This window comes from Quercus suber, unplaced genomic scaffold (genome assembly GCF_002906115.3).
Source record: "Quercus suber isolate HL8 unplaced genomic scaffold, Cork oak 2.0 scaffold_81, whole genome shotgun sequence".
Lineage (NCBI taxonomy): Eukaryota > Viridiplantae > Streptophyta > Magnoliopsida > Fagales > Fagaceae > Quercus > Quercus suber.
In genome coordinates, this window is record NW_027069546.1 from 506,404 (window position 1) to 524,653 (window position 18,250).

Consider the following 18,250-nt stretch of genomic DNA (forward strand, 5'->3'; position numbering starts at 1 on the left):
TTCTGGCGACTTGACCTCGCGACTAGAACGAGTCATGAGTTTGAGTCGTAAGATAACTTCTAGGCTAGACTGTACTTTTTGTTCTGTAGTGCTCCAGCTGTTGTGACCTTTCAACTCCCTGCATGCTTCACACGTGTGCCAGAATGCACACATCTTGATTTTTCTTCACACTCTCTCACACACAACCCATGCATAATTCTCACCTAAATATAGGGTATCTAATTGCTGAAATTACAAGCAAATTTGACACGGAATAAAGCCAACACATGATTGAATAAATTCAACCTTACATAAACAATGAAAAACGATCTTCTTCATTTAAAATGTATCAATTTATGGTTTAAATTAAATATTATAAATTCAAAAGTGTATCTAATGTTACATTATTTAAAAATTTTAAATGTCATGATACTCTAATACATGATATATATTGAGAAGAAAGTAAGAAAGAATTACTATTAAGGATTTTACTAATGTACACAAACCATTTTAGAAAACTTTATATGAAAAATGAAAAAGTTATTAACTTTTTTGACAGCTTTTTCAATTCTCTATAAAATGTTTCCAAAAATGGATTAATAATGTGTATACTTATAAACTTTTTCCAATTGATTACATTGGAGGCTATATCTATGAAATGGGGTACTTTTCTCGGTTTCTCCAACCAAACATTTCACATGTCAAAACTACGGGTAATTATAGAACATTCTCAAAATACCATAAATGCATATTCTCCCTCTCACATAATTGTGAATCATACTAATTAAATTCATGGTAGAACTCACAATTTATGTAAAAGGAGAGGATTACGCATTTATGGTACTCCTAGAGTATTCAATAATTTTTCCAAAACTACATGCCGTTGATAGATCTATTTACCGACCTTGCTAGAAACTAAAGTAAAACAGTAGCTTTGACACCACAAAAAGCAACAAATGAGCCTCCTCCATGGATCACTATCGCATGCCCCAATGGTCGAGGAATCAAGATGAGAACCTACATGCAATTACGATCGGGTCGAAACACATGCATATAACATCACTCTCAAAAATTGACTCGAAAATACCAATATCCATGGCAAACTTAGTAGTGAAGATATACCAATTGTAGAGAAAATTCATTGCATCCTTTTTTTCTTTTTTCTTTTTTCTTTTTTTACACTCTTTCCATTTTCCAATACATCAAGTTTTAGCTTAGGTTATAGATTTGTAGTGGCAGTTCATGTGTAATTGTATATGCTTTCGACTTTAGAGGTTGAAAGTTGAAACTTGAAGTTGAAGGACTATTGTTTTGCCTCCGGTAAGAGTGTTGGTTGCTTTATAGTTTTGTTTTTATCTACTATTTTAGTTGAATGAGTTTCTTTTTGGGTGTGCTAAATTTATTTCTCCAATGATTCATCCCATGATATGGAACTACGAGTGCCACTTTTTTAATCTTCTTCCTTCTATTTGATAGACTGTCGGTTGCTTAGTATATTATATTTAATTGAAGTTAAAAAAAAAAAAAAAAATTTAATTGAAGTTAAAAAAAAAAAAAAATCGTATCAAAAACTGAAAAATGAGAACAAATAAGTAAAATAAAGTAAGGTTAATGTGAGTGTGTGTGTATATATATATAAAAGAAATTTAAAATTTCTTAAAATGAGATCACCCCTCATTTTTCTTAAAAGTAGCAGCACACTACATCTTTTGAGAGTGCAACTCCTTTTATTGATACAAGTGAATTGTTCTGCGTAATTTAATTTTCTCGTATTCTGAAATAATTAATATATTTTTCAGCTTTCATCTCTATATGTTAGTACAATCTTAACTTCCTTTTTTTTTATCTTCTCAAAAAAAATCCTTATTTTCTTTTTCTTTTATATGTTTGAATAATCTTCTCTTTCAATTGAGAATTTAATTCATCTGAGTGTTTATGCATCAAGTGTTTGGAGGATTATCGGGGGGATCAAGGGGTTTCAAGCTACAAAGTTAGATATCTAACTATCTAATTAAATTTTTTTATAGAAAAAATGTTTGAAACCTGCATATAAAAGACTTTTCTTCCCCTCCTTCTCAATAAAATTTTTAAAAAAAAATTATTCTATGGTTTGAAAAAAATATATTTCCTTTTTATGTTATGATACTTTTTTTTTTCTATTTTTTTTCTTTTTTCACTTACTTTAATTAATTATCTCTTTAAATGCTTACAGTCATTTAATGAGTCATAATAATATATATGAATGGTCTAATATAATGAATTATTGCGTAATGTATTGGATGAGATGAAATTTTTTGTTTTTATTTTATATTTTTGGCAATCACTTTTCTTTTTTCTTTTTCTTTTTTGTTTCTTTTTCTTTAATGTTTTCAAAGATTTTTAAATCATATTAAGCTGATTAAGATCTTAATCACCTTAATTTCCTTTTCAAGGTTTTAATTCTTTTTTTTAACTTTTAAAAGTATAGAATTAATTACTACCCCTAAACTACATATAGATTTAAATTGTAATTAATTTTTCTCATTTGAAATTTGAATACAATACATATGTAAAACAATATATATATATATATATATATATTTTACAAAAACTTAGTAAATCATAGTTTTTTATACCTATTTATGTTTTACTACAACCAATTTTGAAACTATTTTTATTTTATTTTAAATTTACATGTCAACAATAGAGATGGAATTCAAACGTTAAAACTCCGTGGAAGACATCAAAGATAAGAATCTTGACAGTAAAATAAAAAATAAATAAAGGAAAAATTATAATTAAAATTAAAAAAAAAAAAAAAAAAGAGCAAGGTTGAGGAGACATATAATGCCAAAACTTTTTTCATCTCCTATAAAAGTTTTATCAATTTTCTTAAAATGAATATTAACTAGTACCTAAAGGCACTCGTTAGCATTTTTCATTCATTTATTTGCTGGTGAAATAATGGAGTGGGGTATTGTTTGTCAGTCACATAAATGCCCATTTGATAAGAGAGAGTACAACAATAAAAACTCATGAAAAGATGTGGTACTCAGAATTCAGATTAATAATTGAAGAAAAAGAAAACCGCACACCATCTTTTATTTCAATTTATTTTATATAAACACCTACTCTGTTTTAAGGTAATATAACTCTTACTTTTCACACACATACAACTCTATTTCTTCCTTCTAATCCTATTCTCTATTTTATTTCATGATCACTAGGAAGTAGCAGCAACTAGTGACACTAAACTTTAGACCAACCAGTAGAAACATACATAAAAAGTCAAGAGATAGTGCTCTCTAATGACACATGTTAATTAGATAGCAGTGACAGCAACTTTCATTCCAGATTGACAATGTCCAGCAATACCGCAGATGAAGAAGTTTTGCCTTTCACAAGTTTGATTTGATCCTTTCCTGTCTTGTAACTTTGGAACCTCTTGGTGTTGTGCATGTATTGTAACCTTTGTTCACAACTACCAAGTTGTGTGCAGCTGGCTATAGTTGAACACTGAAAAGTCAAGTAAAGACAACCATCTTGGTCAATATATCACAAAGTTTGTCATATAACAAAGAAAACACAAATGATAAAGTTTTTTTTTTTTTTTTTTTGGGCTAAAACAAGATGAAGTTATTAATAATCTTTGAGCAGTAATTGATACGGACAACAACATAATAAATAATTTTTTCATTATTTTTAAAAAATTATAAATATTTCAGTGTGTGTTATATCAGTTTAGAAGTTTTATATAATAAAATTTATAATATTTTTAACATTGTTGTTTTTTTTTTTTTTTAATGCTTTTAAAAATTTGTACTTATCCTGCCAACACTCTAAAGATAGAAATAAAAATAGGAAGTTATATCTTACCAAGCCACTACAAGCTTTGGTGATTATTGTACATAAAGCTTTTACTTTTTGTTGGTAATGTCGGTTGTTCTTTTGCAACTACATTTATTATTGGCAAATTGTATTCTTTTGCTTTTTCAACCAAATCCAACCCCATAACAGGATCATGTCGGTTTCACTTTCACTATTTATATTTCTTTATTCTTTTTTTTTTTTCCCCATGTTGATGTTATAATCCCTAGTTTTCCAAGATATTCTATAGTTCTGAAACTAGCTCTTAACATTTACAGGCCTTAGAGCATTCTCATTAAGAATGGTAAAAAATTTAATATTTAGCATCTCAAAAAAATACTTTACTCATTTTAACATCTCACTTTACAATACACCGAACATCATAATTTATATTATTTTACTGCTTCATTTAAATATTTTTTTATTCTTTTTTTATGTTTTCTTTATTCTTTTTTTATGTTTTCAAATAACTACCGTTCATACCATGTTTTCTATAGCCAGCAACTACCATTAAACAAATCTTTTTCCTTTTTTTTTTTACAATCTTGCTATAGTGGGCTGCTAGAGATAGCAGTCCACCATAGCTAGATTGCAAAATTAATAGGATTTACATTTCTTAATGAAGTATGCCTTTTACAAACTTAATATTAAAATTTAGCATTTATAGCATTTACAATTCTTAATGAGAATGCTCTTACACAAATCAATTTAGCTTTTTTATTTTATTTTATTTGCTGAATATCAATTTAGCTTTTTCTAAGGAAGAAGCATTTAGTTTTAGATAACTCGGTTTATGTTATCAAGCTCCTATGATTAATTTTCCTTCAATATTTCACTAGATAATGCAAGTAATGTCAAGAACACAATATTTTTCATAACTGTTATATGATGTGTTATGATTGGAACATTATTTTTACATGGATTCATTTTATTATATAGCAATAAACTCATTATTTTCACTTGATCTATTACTAATAGACCATATATGCACTTATGAAAATGTTATCCCTAGACTTATTATTACAAAAATAGAAAGGAAATAAAGGATCTTATATAATAAAGAGTAAATCTTCATATACCAACCAAGTGTGTCACCAGCCCTAAACTGCTTTCCCTTAGGCCAGCCAGCAACGTTGAAAGTCCAACCACCTGAATCTCCAACAGTGTAGGTGGCTGCATGAGCCATCTCAGAGTGAAGCACAAACATCAACATGCACAGAAACACTGTGGCAACCATTGCACTCCCTCTTCCCTGAGCCATTTTTTTGGTTAAAAACTCAAACTTTGAGAGAAACAGAAGCAGAGATAGATTGTGTGTATGTGTGTCTGTGAACTTTGCAGAGGAAGATGGCCTTTTTAATGAGGGTGGTAGTGGACTTACGGGCCCATTTGTTGAAAAAATTTTCACAGAAAGAGATGGTCTGGCCAGTGTCATAAATACTTGTTTGGGCCCATTGTGTGTATGATAATTGTTGCAAGCATAGTGCCTAATCTTTCAATGGGTATGATAACTGGTGCTGGAGTTCATGGACTCATGATGTTAGGTGGTGGAATCTTTAGATATCCAAATGATCTTTTCAAGCCATTTTGGAAATACCCATTATACTACAATAGTTTCCACAAGTATGCATACCAAGGATTGTTCAAGAACGAGTTTGAAAAGCTAACATTTTCTATAGATGAAGCCGGAGGACCAACCAACATTAGTGGTAAAGAAATTTTGAAAAATAAATTGCAAATGGAGATGGGTTACTCTAAGTGGGTTGATGTTGCCATATTGCTAGGAATGGTTGTTTTGTATCGACTTTTGTTTTTGGGTTTCATCAAGACTGTGGAAAAGATAAAGCCTATTGTTACAACTTTCATGTCAGCTCCTCCTAAACAAACAACACAAGTCATGGTGAATCCCTCTACTGCACCTTTGGTTAGACTCTGAAGCAGAACATAGATGTTATTGGTACTATTAGAAAATAATGATGGGCAAATGACAAGTATACTTTGTTTATTAACTTAAGGAGGGGACTACGTTCTACTGGTTTTTTGTTTTCGATTTCTATGCAATTGTAGTATATGAAACGAATCGTAGAAGTTCAATTATGTTGGTGTATTATTATCATGCCTTCTCAACAAATAAACAAAAAATTGTTGGTGTATTATTATAGTTCATATTGATATTTGATTGTGAGAAATTCTAAGCTATTTGAATGCAAGATGTACTTAATTTTTGTTATTTATTATTTAGGTAAAGGGAAAATCATTACTTCACACTAATGGTGTACACAGTACACATTTTGTATACAGGAGCTGTTGAATGTGAACAATAAATATCCATAATTTTTAAGAATATCCACATTTTACATACAGTGAGCATGAGTGTAGAAGAAGGTTTTTTTTTTTTTTTTTAATGTTAAACAATCATGATCCTAGGTAAAGTTACTGCAACTTGAAATAACAAATTACTAAATCATGAGACTAATTTTTGTTAACACCTCTCCTGATATTTCCAACGAAAATATTTTGGATTCAAATCTAGCAATCTCTATTGTAATTATCTAATCATGCACACCAAAAAAAAAAGCCCATTCCAATAGCCCTTTTAATCTTATTAAATTTTCGGTTTCACCTAATAAGTTTTAGTCTATGTGCGCTATGAAGGTATCTCATGAAACGTCCCTCTTACATCATGTATAAATTACACATGTTGTGAGAGGAGTATTTTATAAAACGTCATGCATAGATATTGAAAATAATAAACAATGAAAAACGATCTTTTCTGTTTAAAATGCATCAATTTTATAGTTTAAATTAAATATTATAAATTTAAAATTGTATCTAATGTTATATTATTTAAAAATTTATAAATGTTATTGTTAAATATTAGCATTGATACACCATGTTGAATATGCTAGTATGGATTTGGAAGCGAAAGCATAAAGTATAAAATATAATAACACATGAGAGTTACATGGTTCACCTAACGGCCTACATCTACGGAGGAAACCCTAAAATGCTACATCAATAATATATTATGGTGTAATACAAATCTTGTGTTACAATAAACTATAACATGTGTATATATAGTATACTAAATCCTAGACTAATAAACTTCTAGTACAAGTAGGAGACTTGGCTTGCACACAAAGTAGAATTAGACTTGGACTTATACTAATAGGCTAATATATCTGTAACAATCATGATACTTTAATATATTTTGTATATATTGAGAAGAAATTTAGAAAGACTTACTACTAGTTATGAACTTTTTAAACTGATTGCTACATTGGAGGCTACATGGCTCCATGAATAAAATGTGGGATTCTTTCTTGGTTTCTCCAACCAAACATTTCACACATCAAAACTACAGGTCATTGATAGATCCGTTAACAAACGTAGAAACTAAAGTAAAGCATTAGCTTTAACACCACAACAGCCACAAAATAAGCCTCATTTATGGATCACAATACATTCCCAATGATCGAGAAATCAGGATGAGAACACTACTGCATGCTGCAATTACTCGAGTCGAGACACATGCATATAACATTACTCTAAAAAATTGACTCGAAAATACCAATATCCAAGGCAAACTTAGTGGTGAAGATATAACAATTGTAGGAAAAATTCATTGCATTCTTCTTTTTTTACACTATTTCCAACACATCAAGTGGTAGCGTAGGTTGTAGACTTGTAGCGGTAGTTCATGTGTAATCGTATATGGTTTTGACTTTAGAGGTTGAAGCCTGAAGTTGAAGGTACCACTTTGTTTAATACTGTTGTTTTGCCTCTCTGGTAAGAGTGTCGGTTACTTTATAGTTTTATGGACTTGGTTTTCGTACAGTGCATCCAATACACTAGACCCCGGTCAAATGGTGACAGTTGTCCAAAAGTGGACACATGTCATCATTTCAACGGGTCCAGTACTATTAGACACTGGACCTAAGTCTGACTCTAGTTTTATATACTATTTTTGTTGAATGAATATTCTTTTTGGGTGTGCTAAATTTATTTCTCCAATGATTCATCCCATGATATGGAACTACGGGTACAACTTGTTTAATCTTCTTCCTTCTTTTTTTGATAGACTGTTCAGTTGCTTAATATATTATATGTAATTGAAGTAAAGAAAATATATATGGGTTTTACTAACATATGTCCGGAATATGTTAATAAACCATTTTAGAAAAAAATTTATTGGGAAAATTGAAAAAGTTATCAAACTTTTTAACAACTTTTCCAATTCCTCAAAAAAAAATTTCTAAAAAAAATTGTTAATGTATGTCCTAAGAACATACATTAACCGGACCAATGTATATATATAAAAGAAAGTTAAAATTTCTTAAAATGAGATCACCCTTCATATTTTTCTTAAAAGTAGCAACACGCTATATCTTTTGAGAGCTAGTGAAACTCCTTACTGATAAAACTGGATTGTTCTGCGTGATTCATTTTTTTTCTTATTCTTAAATAATTATTATATTTTTCAACTGTCATCTCTGTATATTAGTACAATCTTAACTTCCTTATTTTCTTTTTCTTTAATGCCATTTTACAGCTAGAGAGCCTAGTATTATTATATTTGGATAATCTTCTTTTTCGATTGCAAATTTAATTCATCCGAGTTTTTATACATAAAATGCTTGGAGATTCAAGAGAAAAGAGTTTCTTTTTGCAGAGAGTTAACAACATATATATAGATCTGAAATTTGCATCTAAACCATTTTTCTTCCTCTCCTTCCCAATAAATTAAATAAAAGAATTATCCCTATGATTTGAAAAAAAAAAAAAAAAATTTTTTTTTTACTTTTAATATTTCCATTCAATGTGTTATGATACTTTTCCTTTTTTTTTCCCTTTTTTTTTTCTTTTTCTTCACTTCCTTTAATTAATTATCTCTTTAAATGCTTGTAGTAATTTAATGAGTCATAATATATAAGGATGGTCTAATGAATCGTCAAGTAATGAATTGGAGGAGATGAAAATTTGTGTTTTTTTTTTTTTTATATTTATTTTGCCAATCACTTTTCTTTTGTTTAACTTTGTTAATTCTATCAACCGAGGTCTAAATTTCCCAACAATTGTATCCAATTTTTTTTTTTTTTTTTTGGGTGGAAAAACTTTGTATTCAAATTTCAAGTGAGAAATTTTACTTTGGGTGTAGTAAATCAAATTCTATACTTTTAAATTAAAAAAAAATAGAAAAAAAATTAAAACCTTGAAAAGGAAATAAATTAATTGAGTTATACATATCCTTAAACACCTTAATATGATTTAAAAAATTGCCCAAAAATTAGAAAAAAAAAGAAAAGAAAAGTGATTNGCAATCCACTATAGTAAAGAGAAGTTTCAGATCTAGTACAAAACCTTTGTCCCTAGACTCTACAATCCCCGTAGATGAACTCACAGCAGAAACCTTCTACCGCTTCAAAACCTCTGAACTCTTCAATATATGAACGCCACCCTTTTTGTTGCACGGATCTCAATACGTGACTAACTCCTTTGCACAAATCCTAGTACGTGACTCACTCACCAACTTAAGGAAGAAGAATGTTGGCTGCAAAGTTCTTCACTTCATCAACAATGAAGATCAAGAAGCACTTGATTACACAACCCTAAGGCGCAAAGACGCAGTAGCTTCTTTCAGAGAGAATAAGGCATCAATCACCTTTTGCATATGTTTTCCTTGTATTCTCTTATGTGACGGCCTCTAAAATAAACCTTATATAGGTCTAGGGTTGTGAGAAAAGAAACTCTACACAAATACATAAGCCTGGCCCAAAAATAAAAAATATGATTTTTCGTAACCTCGACAGATAGCAGCTATCGAGCAGGTATCGAGCAGGTGTCGAGGTTTAATGAATCTCAACAGATAGCAGCTATCGAGGAGGTGTAGAGGGGACAGAAACTTTCTCGATCGATCGACCAGCTATCGAGAAGCTATCGAGATTGCGATAAGAATCAGCTGAAGAACTCGACAGATAGCTATCCGCAGGTGTCGAGCTATCTATCCACAGCTTTATTGAACACCTTTTTTTCACGTGTTTCTTGATCCAATCTTCATGACTTTAATACTAGACTTGAACATCATGTTTCTTCAAGTATTAAACACAACTTAGATCTACCTAAATACAAGTAAAGTGCATTTTGTCAAAGAATTAGCCAACTACATAAAATATGTCCTTAACAACAATAAATATGGTAAAAAAACGATTTTAGAAAAAAAATGATAGTGTGGAGGGACGAACCTCTCCCTTAAAAGGTATTGTCCGCTTTAGGTGAAGACCCTCATGGATTTGCTCAATCTCACATAAGTGGTACACCTTCATTTAGGCCCAACGCTTATAAGCACGAGGTGGGAGGCATCTATAAGCGTGAGGTGGGAGGCATCTCTCCCCGATGTGGGATTGAGCAAATTCGTGAGGGCCTTCATCCAAAGCGAGCAATACCTTCTAAGGGAGAGGTTCGTCCCTCCACAAAAAGGTTACATGAGTGGTACACCTTCACTTAGACCCAGCGCTTATAAGCTGAAGGTGGGAGGCGTCTCTTCCTAATGTGGGATTGAGCAAATCCTTGAGGAGGGCAATACCCAGTAAGGGAGAGGTTCATCCCTCCACCTACAAAGCACTAGTATTGGAGGTGTAAAACCCCCAAAGTTGCTATTTTACCCACCAAACCTATAAAAAGAAGCTCAAAAAAACATGGCCATTGATTCGATCCTATAGCCACGTTTTAAATGCGGCTATAACTTTCACCTATAGCCACGTTTTAAACGCGGCCATTGGTCCTGGCCTATAGCCGCGTTTGAAAAAATGCGGCCATAAACTCCTCAGGTCTATAGTCACAGGATTCAAACGTGACCTAAAAAAAGTGATTATAGACCAAATTGTCTTATAACCATGTTTTTCTAAGCTATAACCACATTTTTAAAATACGGTTATAGAAACTTTTTTTTTTTGTAGTGAAAGTTTGGATTTATATAACTTCCTGTGGCAGGATGGGAACTTACTTTTCTCATTTTTTAATATATTCTCTCTCATCACTCTCCCTCTATTTCTTCTCTGTTCCATGCTAATGAGAGAGAAAAGAGAGACGAGAGAGAAAATATAATAAAGAATGGGCAAAATAAGTTCCATGCTCTACGGTAAGTTCTATCAATTCAAATTTATTGTAGCAGGTTGCAAAATATTTTTAGGTTCCTATCCCCTACTGAAGCTTCTTTTTATGGGTTTAGTGGATCTAACAGCAATTTAGGAGGTTTTACACCTCCAATACTAGTACAGTGCACTTACCTCCTCAAAATACTAATGCTCTAAAAAAATAGGATTTAAACATTGACACTCCGTTGAAAACATCAAAAAGATAAGAATCTTGACAGTAAAATAAAAAAACTGCCTTGAAGGTTGAGGAGACAAATAGGACGCCAAAGTTTTTGATTTGCACTTCAATACACTGCCATGTGTAGTTATTTATTTATTTGCTGGCAACATGATGGAATGGATTATTGTTTGTCAGTCCATTATATCCCCTATTTAATGAGAGATAGTACAACAGTAAGAACTCATGAAAAGATGTGGTACTCAGAATTCAGATTAATAATTGAGGAAAAAAAAACCACAAACCATCTTTTCTTTCAATTTTATTTTGGATATAAAGAAAACCCTACTCTAATTTTAAGGAAGTATAGAACTCTTTTATCATTCACACACCTACAACTATGTTTTCATTCCGCTTCTAATCCTGTTCTCTATTGTTATTTCATGTCACTAGGAAGTAGCAGGAGAACTAGTGACACTAAAACTCTGAGGAGCCGCAACCAGGATCAGAAACTATACATAAAAATCCAAAAGGGATAGTATCTCTAATGACACAGGTGTCAATTAGATAGGCAAGTAAGCAGCAATCTTCATTCCAAGAATTTACAAGTAGCAGAAACTAGTGACACTAAACTCTAGACCCAACCAGTAGAAACATACATAAAAAGTCAAAAGAGATAGTTCTCTAATGACACATGTTAATTAGATAGCAGTGACAGCAACTTTCATTCCAGATTGACAATGTCCAGCAATACTGCAGATGAAGAAGTTTTGGCCTTTCACAAGTTTGATTTGATCCTTTCCTGTCTTGTAAACTTTGGAACCTCTTGGTGTTGTGCATGTATTGTAACCCACTTTGTTCACAGCTACCAAGTTGTGCGCCGCAGGACTATAGTTGAACACTGAAAAGTCAAGTAAAGACAGCCTTCTTGATCAATATATATTACAGAGTTTGTCATATAATAAAGAAAAGACAAATGATAAAGTTTTTTTTTTTTTTTTGGCTAAAACAAGATAAAGTTATTACTAATCTTTGAGTAGTAATTGAAAATTTGAAATCGACAACATCATAATAAATTATTTTTTAATTATTTTTTAAAATTATAAAATGTTCCGGTGTGTGTTATGTAAGTTTTATAGAATAAAATTTATAATATTTTTAACTTTTTTTTTTTTTTAATAATGCTTTTAAAAATTTGGGCTCATCCTACCGACTCTCCATAAAGATAGCAATAAAAATAGGAAGTTATATCTTACCAACCCACTACAAAGCTTTGGTGATTGTGGTACAAAAAGCTTTTACCTTTTGTTGGTAATGTCGGTTTCACTATTTATATTTCTTTATTCTATTTTTTCCCCATGTTGATGTTATAATTCCTAATTTTCCATGATGCTATAGTTTCGAGACTAGCTCCTAAAATTCACAGGCCTTGTACACAAATCAATTTAGCTTCTTTTTTTTTTTCTTTTTTTTGGTGAATATCAATTTAGCTTTTTCTAAGGAAGAAGTATATAGTTTTAGATAACTCTGTTTATGTTATCATGCTCCAATGATTAATTTTCCTTCAATATTTCACTAGATAATGCAAGTAATATCAAGAACATAATTTTTACATGAATTCATTTTATTATATAGCGATAAACTAATTATTTTCACTGGATCCATTACTAATAAACCACACATGCACTTATGAAAATGTTGTCCCTAGACTTATTATTACAAAAATAAAAAGGAAATAAAGGATCATATATACCAAAAAGAAAAGCTTCATATACTAACCAAGTGTGTCACCAGCCCTAAACCGCTTTCCCTTAGGCCAGCCAGCAACGTTGAAAGTCCAACCACCTGAATCTCCAACAGTGTAGGTGGCTGCATGAGCCATCTCAGAGTGAAGCACAAACATCAACATGCACAGAAACACTGTGGCAACCATTGCACTCCCTCTTCCCTGAGCCATTTTTTTTGGTTAAAATCTCAAACTTTGAGAGAAACAGAAGCAGAGAAAGACGGTGTGTATGTGTGTGTCTGTGTGAACTTTGCAGAGGAAGATGGCCTTTTTAATGAGGGTGGTAGTGGACTTATGGGCCCATATGTTGAAAGATTTTCCACAGAAAGAGATGGGTCTGGCCAGTGTCATAAATACTTTTTTGGACTTTAATGTTTGAAGTTGAAATATAGTCCAGAAAAGAATATGGGTTTGGCAAACAACAATCAATGACTGGGGTCTTCCACTATTTCAGTTTAAATCCTTGACTCCCTTTCATTTTTAGACAATTTTTTTTTTCGTTAGCTCTTAAAAATTTGTGACAAAAAATGGTGTCAGCATGTAACCACCATTACGTCCAACCATGACTTCCATTTTAGTACATAATACATATACATTTTTCTAGTTAATTTTATTTGTCGATTTTGGCACTCAGTTTATTTTAGTGTGTTTTAGGAATTGGATATATTTTCAACTTTTAGCTTATTTTTTATCTTTCAGTTCATGCATAACTTTTTAAAATCTCTTCTTTTTTTTTTTTCTAACAACATTTTCATATCCATTTACTTCTTTAACTAAATAAACTATCTCAAACAAGCTCTGAATCAATGAAATTTCACCTAAACCTTTTCTTTATATTCTTGCAAAGAATATTATATTATAAATAAAAGATAAGATACATAAAAAAAAATAATTAGAAAAATTGTCATATTAACAGATGCTCTTAGGGCAATTGTTAATAAATCATTTTAGAAAATTTTTGATACTCTTAGGGCAATTGTTAATAAATCATTTTAGAAAATTTTTGACAATACTTTTATAGGATATATTAAAAAAAATCGTCAAAAATATTAATTACTTTTTTCTTTTCTTATAAAAATTTTTAAAAATATATATTAAACCAATGCTCTTAGAGCCTTAGAGCGTGTTTGGTCATGCATTTTAAACATTAGTGTTCAGTGTTTAAACACTGAACGCTAGTTTCCAAAAACCAAAAACTGCGTTTAATCATCCATCCTTGTTCAGGGGTTGTTTGAAAAATATTGTTCAAAAACCCATTTTCAAAATGATGATTTTGAAATCACCTCCGGCCTATTTTTAAACAACAAACACTAGTGTTTCAGTGGCAATTGCGTAATTATGTTGAACACTTTATGGGCCCACCTGGTTAGAGATGCTCTGTGTATTGTCTCCTCTCTAATCTCTTCCTCTCATCTCTTCATGCCGAATCCATCTGCAGACCTCATCTCACCCACACAGTCAGAGCTTACCTAGCGGCATTAATCTCACCCACCACCATAACTCCCCTCACCGACCAATCTGACCGTAAAGGTCTCTCCCTCACCCAGCGCCATTGATAACTCAACCAAGCGCCATTAATAAATCCTCACCGACCCATCCAACAAGACACAACTACACACTCAAATCTGACCGTAAAGGTCTCTCCCTCACCCAGCGCCATTGATAACTCAACCAAGCGCCATTAATAAATCCTCACCGACCCATCCAACAAGACACAACTACACACTCAGCTTACACCGATCCGAGGAGCGTGAAGCCCAGCCGTGGATCAAGGGGCTGCGTCGATGGAGATGAGGGGCATGGGTTTCGTTTTCTGCTCTGAGAGAAGAGAAGGGAAAAAGAACTAAAGAAGGTACAAGAAGGAACAAACACAGAGGAGCAACGGGAATAAGATGTTCTCTCTCCTGAATTAAAAAATAATAGTTCGTACAGGTGTCAGTTTTTTTTAAAATCAAACAAACACATACCAAACACATTTTTATGTTTTTTGAACACTGAAATATATTATTTAAACTATGATACCAAACACATTTTTTTGTTTTATAAACACTAAAAACACATTTTTCAACAACACTTTTTAAACTACAATTTTCACATCTTTTTAAACAACAATTTTTGAACTCTATGACCAAACGGGCCCTTAGCATTGGAAAATTTCAATGCTATTTTATTTTACAATTCTAAAAAGTCACTTTATCATTATACCATAATATTTTATAATACTTTCACATCCCAAATTTCTACTTTCCTTTTTTACTCATTAAAATAATATATTTACATAATAATATAATATATCTCAAAATTATATCTTTTCTCTCTCATTCTCTCCTCGCTCTACATAATAAAATATTATTATTTTGTTACAATACTTGCTATAGTGCAATTCTATGTTTAGAATTGCACTGTAGCAGTATTGTAAAAAAATTTGTAATACTGTTGTTTAGCATTCCCCAATGCAGATGGTTTTAAGACTTAAAATTCCAAATTTTCTTTAGATTTGGCATTAGCAACATTCTCCAATGCTAATGCTCTTAGCCCCCTGTCCTCCTCCACTCCACGTTGCCATCTAACTTTTTTTATAAAAATAAATTTCAGCTTTTATTTTTTATCTTTCATTATTTATATACATTTTAATCTTATAATATTTTAAAAAATTGTTAATATTTATAATTTAGGAAGCTGAAAAATGGGAAAAACTAAAAAAGTGGTCAATAGGAAGCTTCTTGAAAGCTCACTTGTGTACAATTACCTAAAATGTGAGTTTTATTTATAGGGTGACTTTTTTAGTGGATTGCATAAAGGCCAAAACATTGCAGTTTGATGTTAGTTGAGTTCGGGTGAGAGAAGAAGTTAAAACTTGCATGCAATCATGCACAACTTCTTAGTAATTCTTTGTTTTGTAAAATAATTAATTGCTTTATTATGTTTAAGTTTATTGATATGTGTAGCACTTACAATCTTTAATTAGCTTTTTTTTTGGGATTTGTGTTATAATTTTTCACTTATTTCAATGTGAAGTTTACACTTTTTGATAAATCAATAATTGCACATTTAGAACCACTAATATGACCAAAAGTATCATAAAGTTTCTCCAAAAAAATGAACAAATTTACANATTGTATTGAGCTCGTTGGCTCATATCCTATAGTTGGGTTTGGGCTACAAACACAGACCCTACACTATATATATAATAATAGGTGAAACTAAGAGAAACTCAAATTAGAGATCCAAATTAGAGTTTCATTTTTGCGCCATGTGTTCTAAATTATTTATTCTTAAAGAGTTTTATTTCTTAATTTTATAATCAAATGTGGGACTACATCATAAATATTCATCCAAGTGAATTATTAAGTAAAAAAAACCAAAGAGTTTAGAATAAATTAATTGTAAAAAAAAAAAAAAACAAAAGTGCTTCACAATAAATTTTTTTTTTAAAAATGACAATTTACATTTTATATCTAATAATATCCTTACAAGATTTTTTAAAGAGTTAACAAAATATAAAAATGACTATCAATAGTATTTGAATTATATAAACATAGGAATTATATTATGCATTTTAGTGTATATCTTTAAGTGTATCTATGCATATGCATGAGGTTACAAGTCAGTACTCTTAAAGCATCATTAAATTTTCCCTTAGAAGAAAGAACTCACATAAGTCTATGTCGAGCTTGTCAAGTCAAAAAAGTACAAAAGGGTTGCATCAAGATCCCATAATCACCAATTTGTTAGAGCATTCACATTGGGTCTCTCAAATGCCATATGTTGGTATATTTTAGCATTAAAGTTCCAAAAACTCCCGTTATCCAATCTTCCAATTGTAAAAAAATTTACATGTAAAAAAATTTACAATTGTGCTATAGTAGGATGGTACTGTAGCTCAATTGCAAAAATAAAATATTGCTTTTTATTCATCCTCTTCCCTGACTCAGTTCTCTCTCTTCAATCTTCATCACTCTCTCTTCAGTCTTCAGGCTTCATCACTTCATCACTTCACTCTTCACTCTTCACTCTTCATTGCTTCGGTCTTCACTCTTCACCATTTTCTTTATTTTTTCTCTCATCGCCTACCCATCTTTGCCAACCCATCTTTAGTCTTTGCCGACTCGTCGGTGGTTATGGGTTGTTCGTGGGTTTGGCCGGGTTTTGGGTTTGACGGGTTTGGGTTTCAAGATTGGTTTGTTTTGAGTTGATCAGTGGTTAGGATTTGTTAATGGGTTGATCTGTGGTTGATGGTTGTTGATGGTTTTGGTTGCGAAATCGGCATGGGTTAGTGGGTTGCAAAATCGACGTGGGTCTGGTGGTTGCAAGATGGCATGGATCGGTGTGGGTGGTGTTGGCCATGGGTATGGGTGGTGCTAGGTTTGCTTGCTAATGGGTTGGGTTTGCTTGTCGTGGGTGGTGTTGGGTTTGCTTCTTTTTCTTTGTTCTTTTCCTAGTGGTGGTGGGTTTGATGAGTGTGGATGTGGTTGGGTTTGTGATTGATGATGGTGGAGGTGGCGATTGATGATGGTGGTTTTAATCTGTGGTAGTTTTAATGGTTGTTGATTGCTTGCTAATCTGTGGTAGTTGGTGGTTTGTTCGTGGTGGTGGTGGTGGGAGAGGTGGTTGTAGTGAATGCTGATGAATTTGAGATATATTATTTTATTTGTAGATATATTATTTTAATATGTTGTATGAAAAAATAAAAATTAAGATGTTAGGTGAGTTATAAAATGATATGATATAATGGATAAAATAAGTTTCGAAATGATAAAATAGAATAGTTCGAAAATAGCGGATGCGAATGCTCTTAGCACATTTATTTGCTCACCAAAACCTATTGTTGGCTCTAGAACGAAGTAAAGTATATTATCCTTATATACTGTAAATCAAGTGGGGCTACCCAATTTTGAATTTTGATATTTTTTATCCAATATAACATCAAAACATGGCATGTACCTTTCTTTCTTTTCTTCTTTTTTTTTCTTCTTTAATGAAACATCATGGCATGTAACTTTATTTCTTTTTTTCCTTTTATTTTTTAGTGAAAAATAATGGCATGTGCCTAATTAGTCAATCCCCAAAAGTGAAAATTTCAAAAGATTGGGCTAACTACCACCACAACCACGGTCAAAAATGTTAGTAACTTGAAAGTCTTAGTTCTCTCCCCCAGTCCACAAGTTGTAGATTTTCCGCACCACATGCCATCTTGTACACCTTTTATTGAAATCAACGGAGAAAAGAAAATGTGTCCATTTTTCATTACTATAAAGCATCTAGAATTCGGTAGAAGCCGACAGTGAATCCACACCCTTTCCCACTTAACCAGTAACCACTCACTCA

General features: G+C 31.6%; 2 protein-coding genes and 1 long non-coding RNA gene across 3 annotated transcripts; 1 reads left to right on the top strand and 2 right to left on the bottom strand.

Moving 5' to 3' along the window:
* Positions 1 to 3,147: 3,147 nt before the first annotated feature.
* LOC111987088 (basic blue protein) lies at positions 3,148 to 5,174 on the bottom strand. Its single transcript, XM_024018795.2, is given in 5 exon segments — positions 3,148 to 3,351; positions 3,354 to 3,389; positions 3,392 to 3,463; positions 3,466 to 3,474; positions 4,909 to 5,174. Coding segments are annotated over 5 exon segments (366 nt in total). The 5' UTR covers positions 5,087 to 5,174; the 3' UTR covers positions 3,148 to 3,280.
* On the top strand, positions 3,211 to 11,857 carry LOC136067657 (uncharacterized). Its single transcript, XR_010629079.1, has 2 exons — positions 3,211 to 3,321; positions 11,746 to 11,857. It is a non-coding gene; the product is annotated as an uncharacterized LOC136067657 (long non-coding RNA).
* LOC111987095 (basic blue protein) lies at positions 11,797 to 13,179 on the bottom strand. The gene is made up of 2 exons (XM_024018802.2): positions 12,916 to 13,179; positions 11,797 to 12,037 (listed from the first exon to the last, which is right to left on the bottom strand). Exons 1-2 carry the CDS (start codon positions 13,091 to 13,093, stop codon positions 11,838 to 11,840), a joined length of 378 nt encoding a protein of 125 aa, XP_023874570.1. The 5' UTR covers positions 13,094 to 13,179; the 3' UTR covers positions 11,797 to 11,837.
* Positions 13,180 to 18,250: the final 5,071 nt, after the last annotated feature.

Bases quoted from the DNA above. Each gene is read 5' to 3' on its own strand.
- LOC111987095 (XM_024018802.2), bottom strand. From the start codon at position 13,093: ATGGCTCAGGGAAGAGGGAGTGCAATGGTTGCCACAGTGTTTCTGTGC. The intron at 12,038-12,915 runs GTTAGTATATGA...TTGACTTTTCAG, and splicing joins TAGGGCTGGTGACACACTTG to TGTTCAACTATAGTCCTGCG.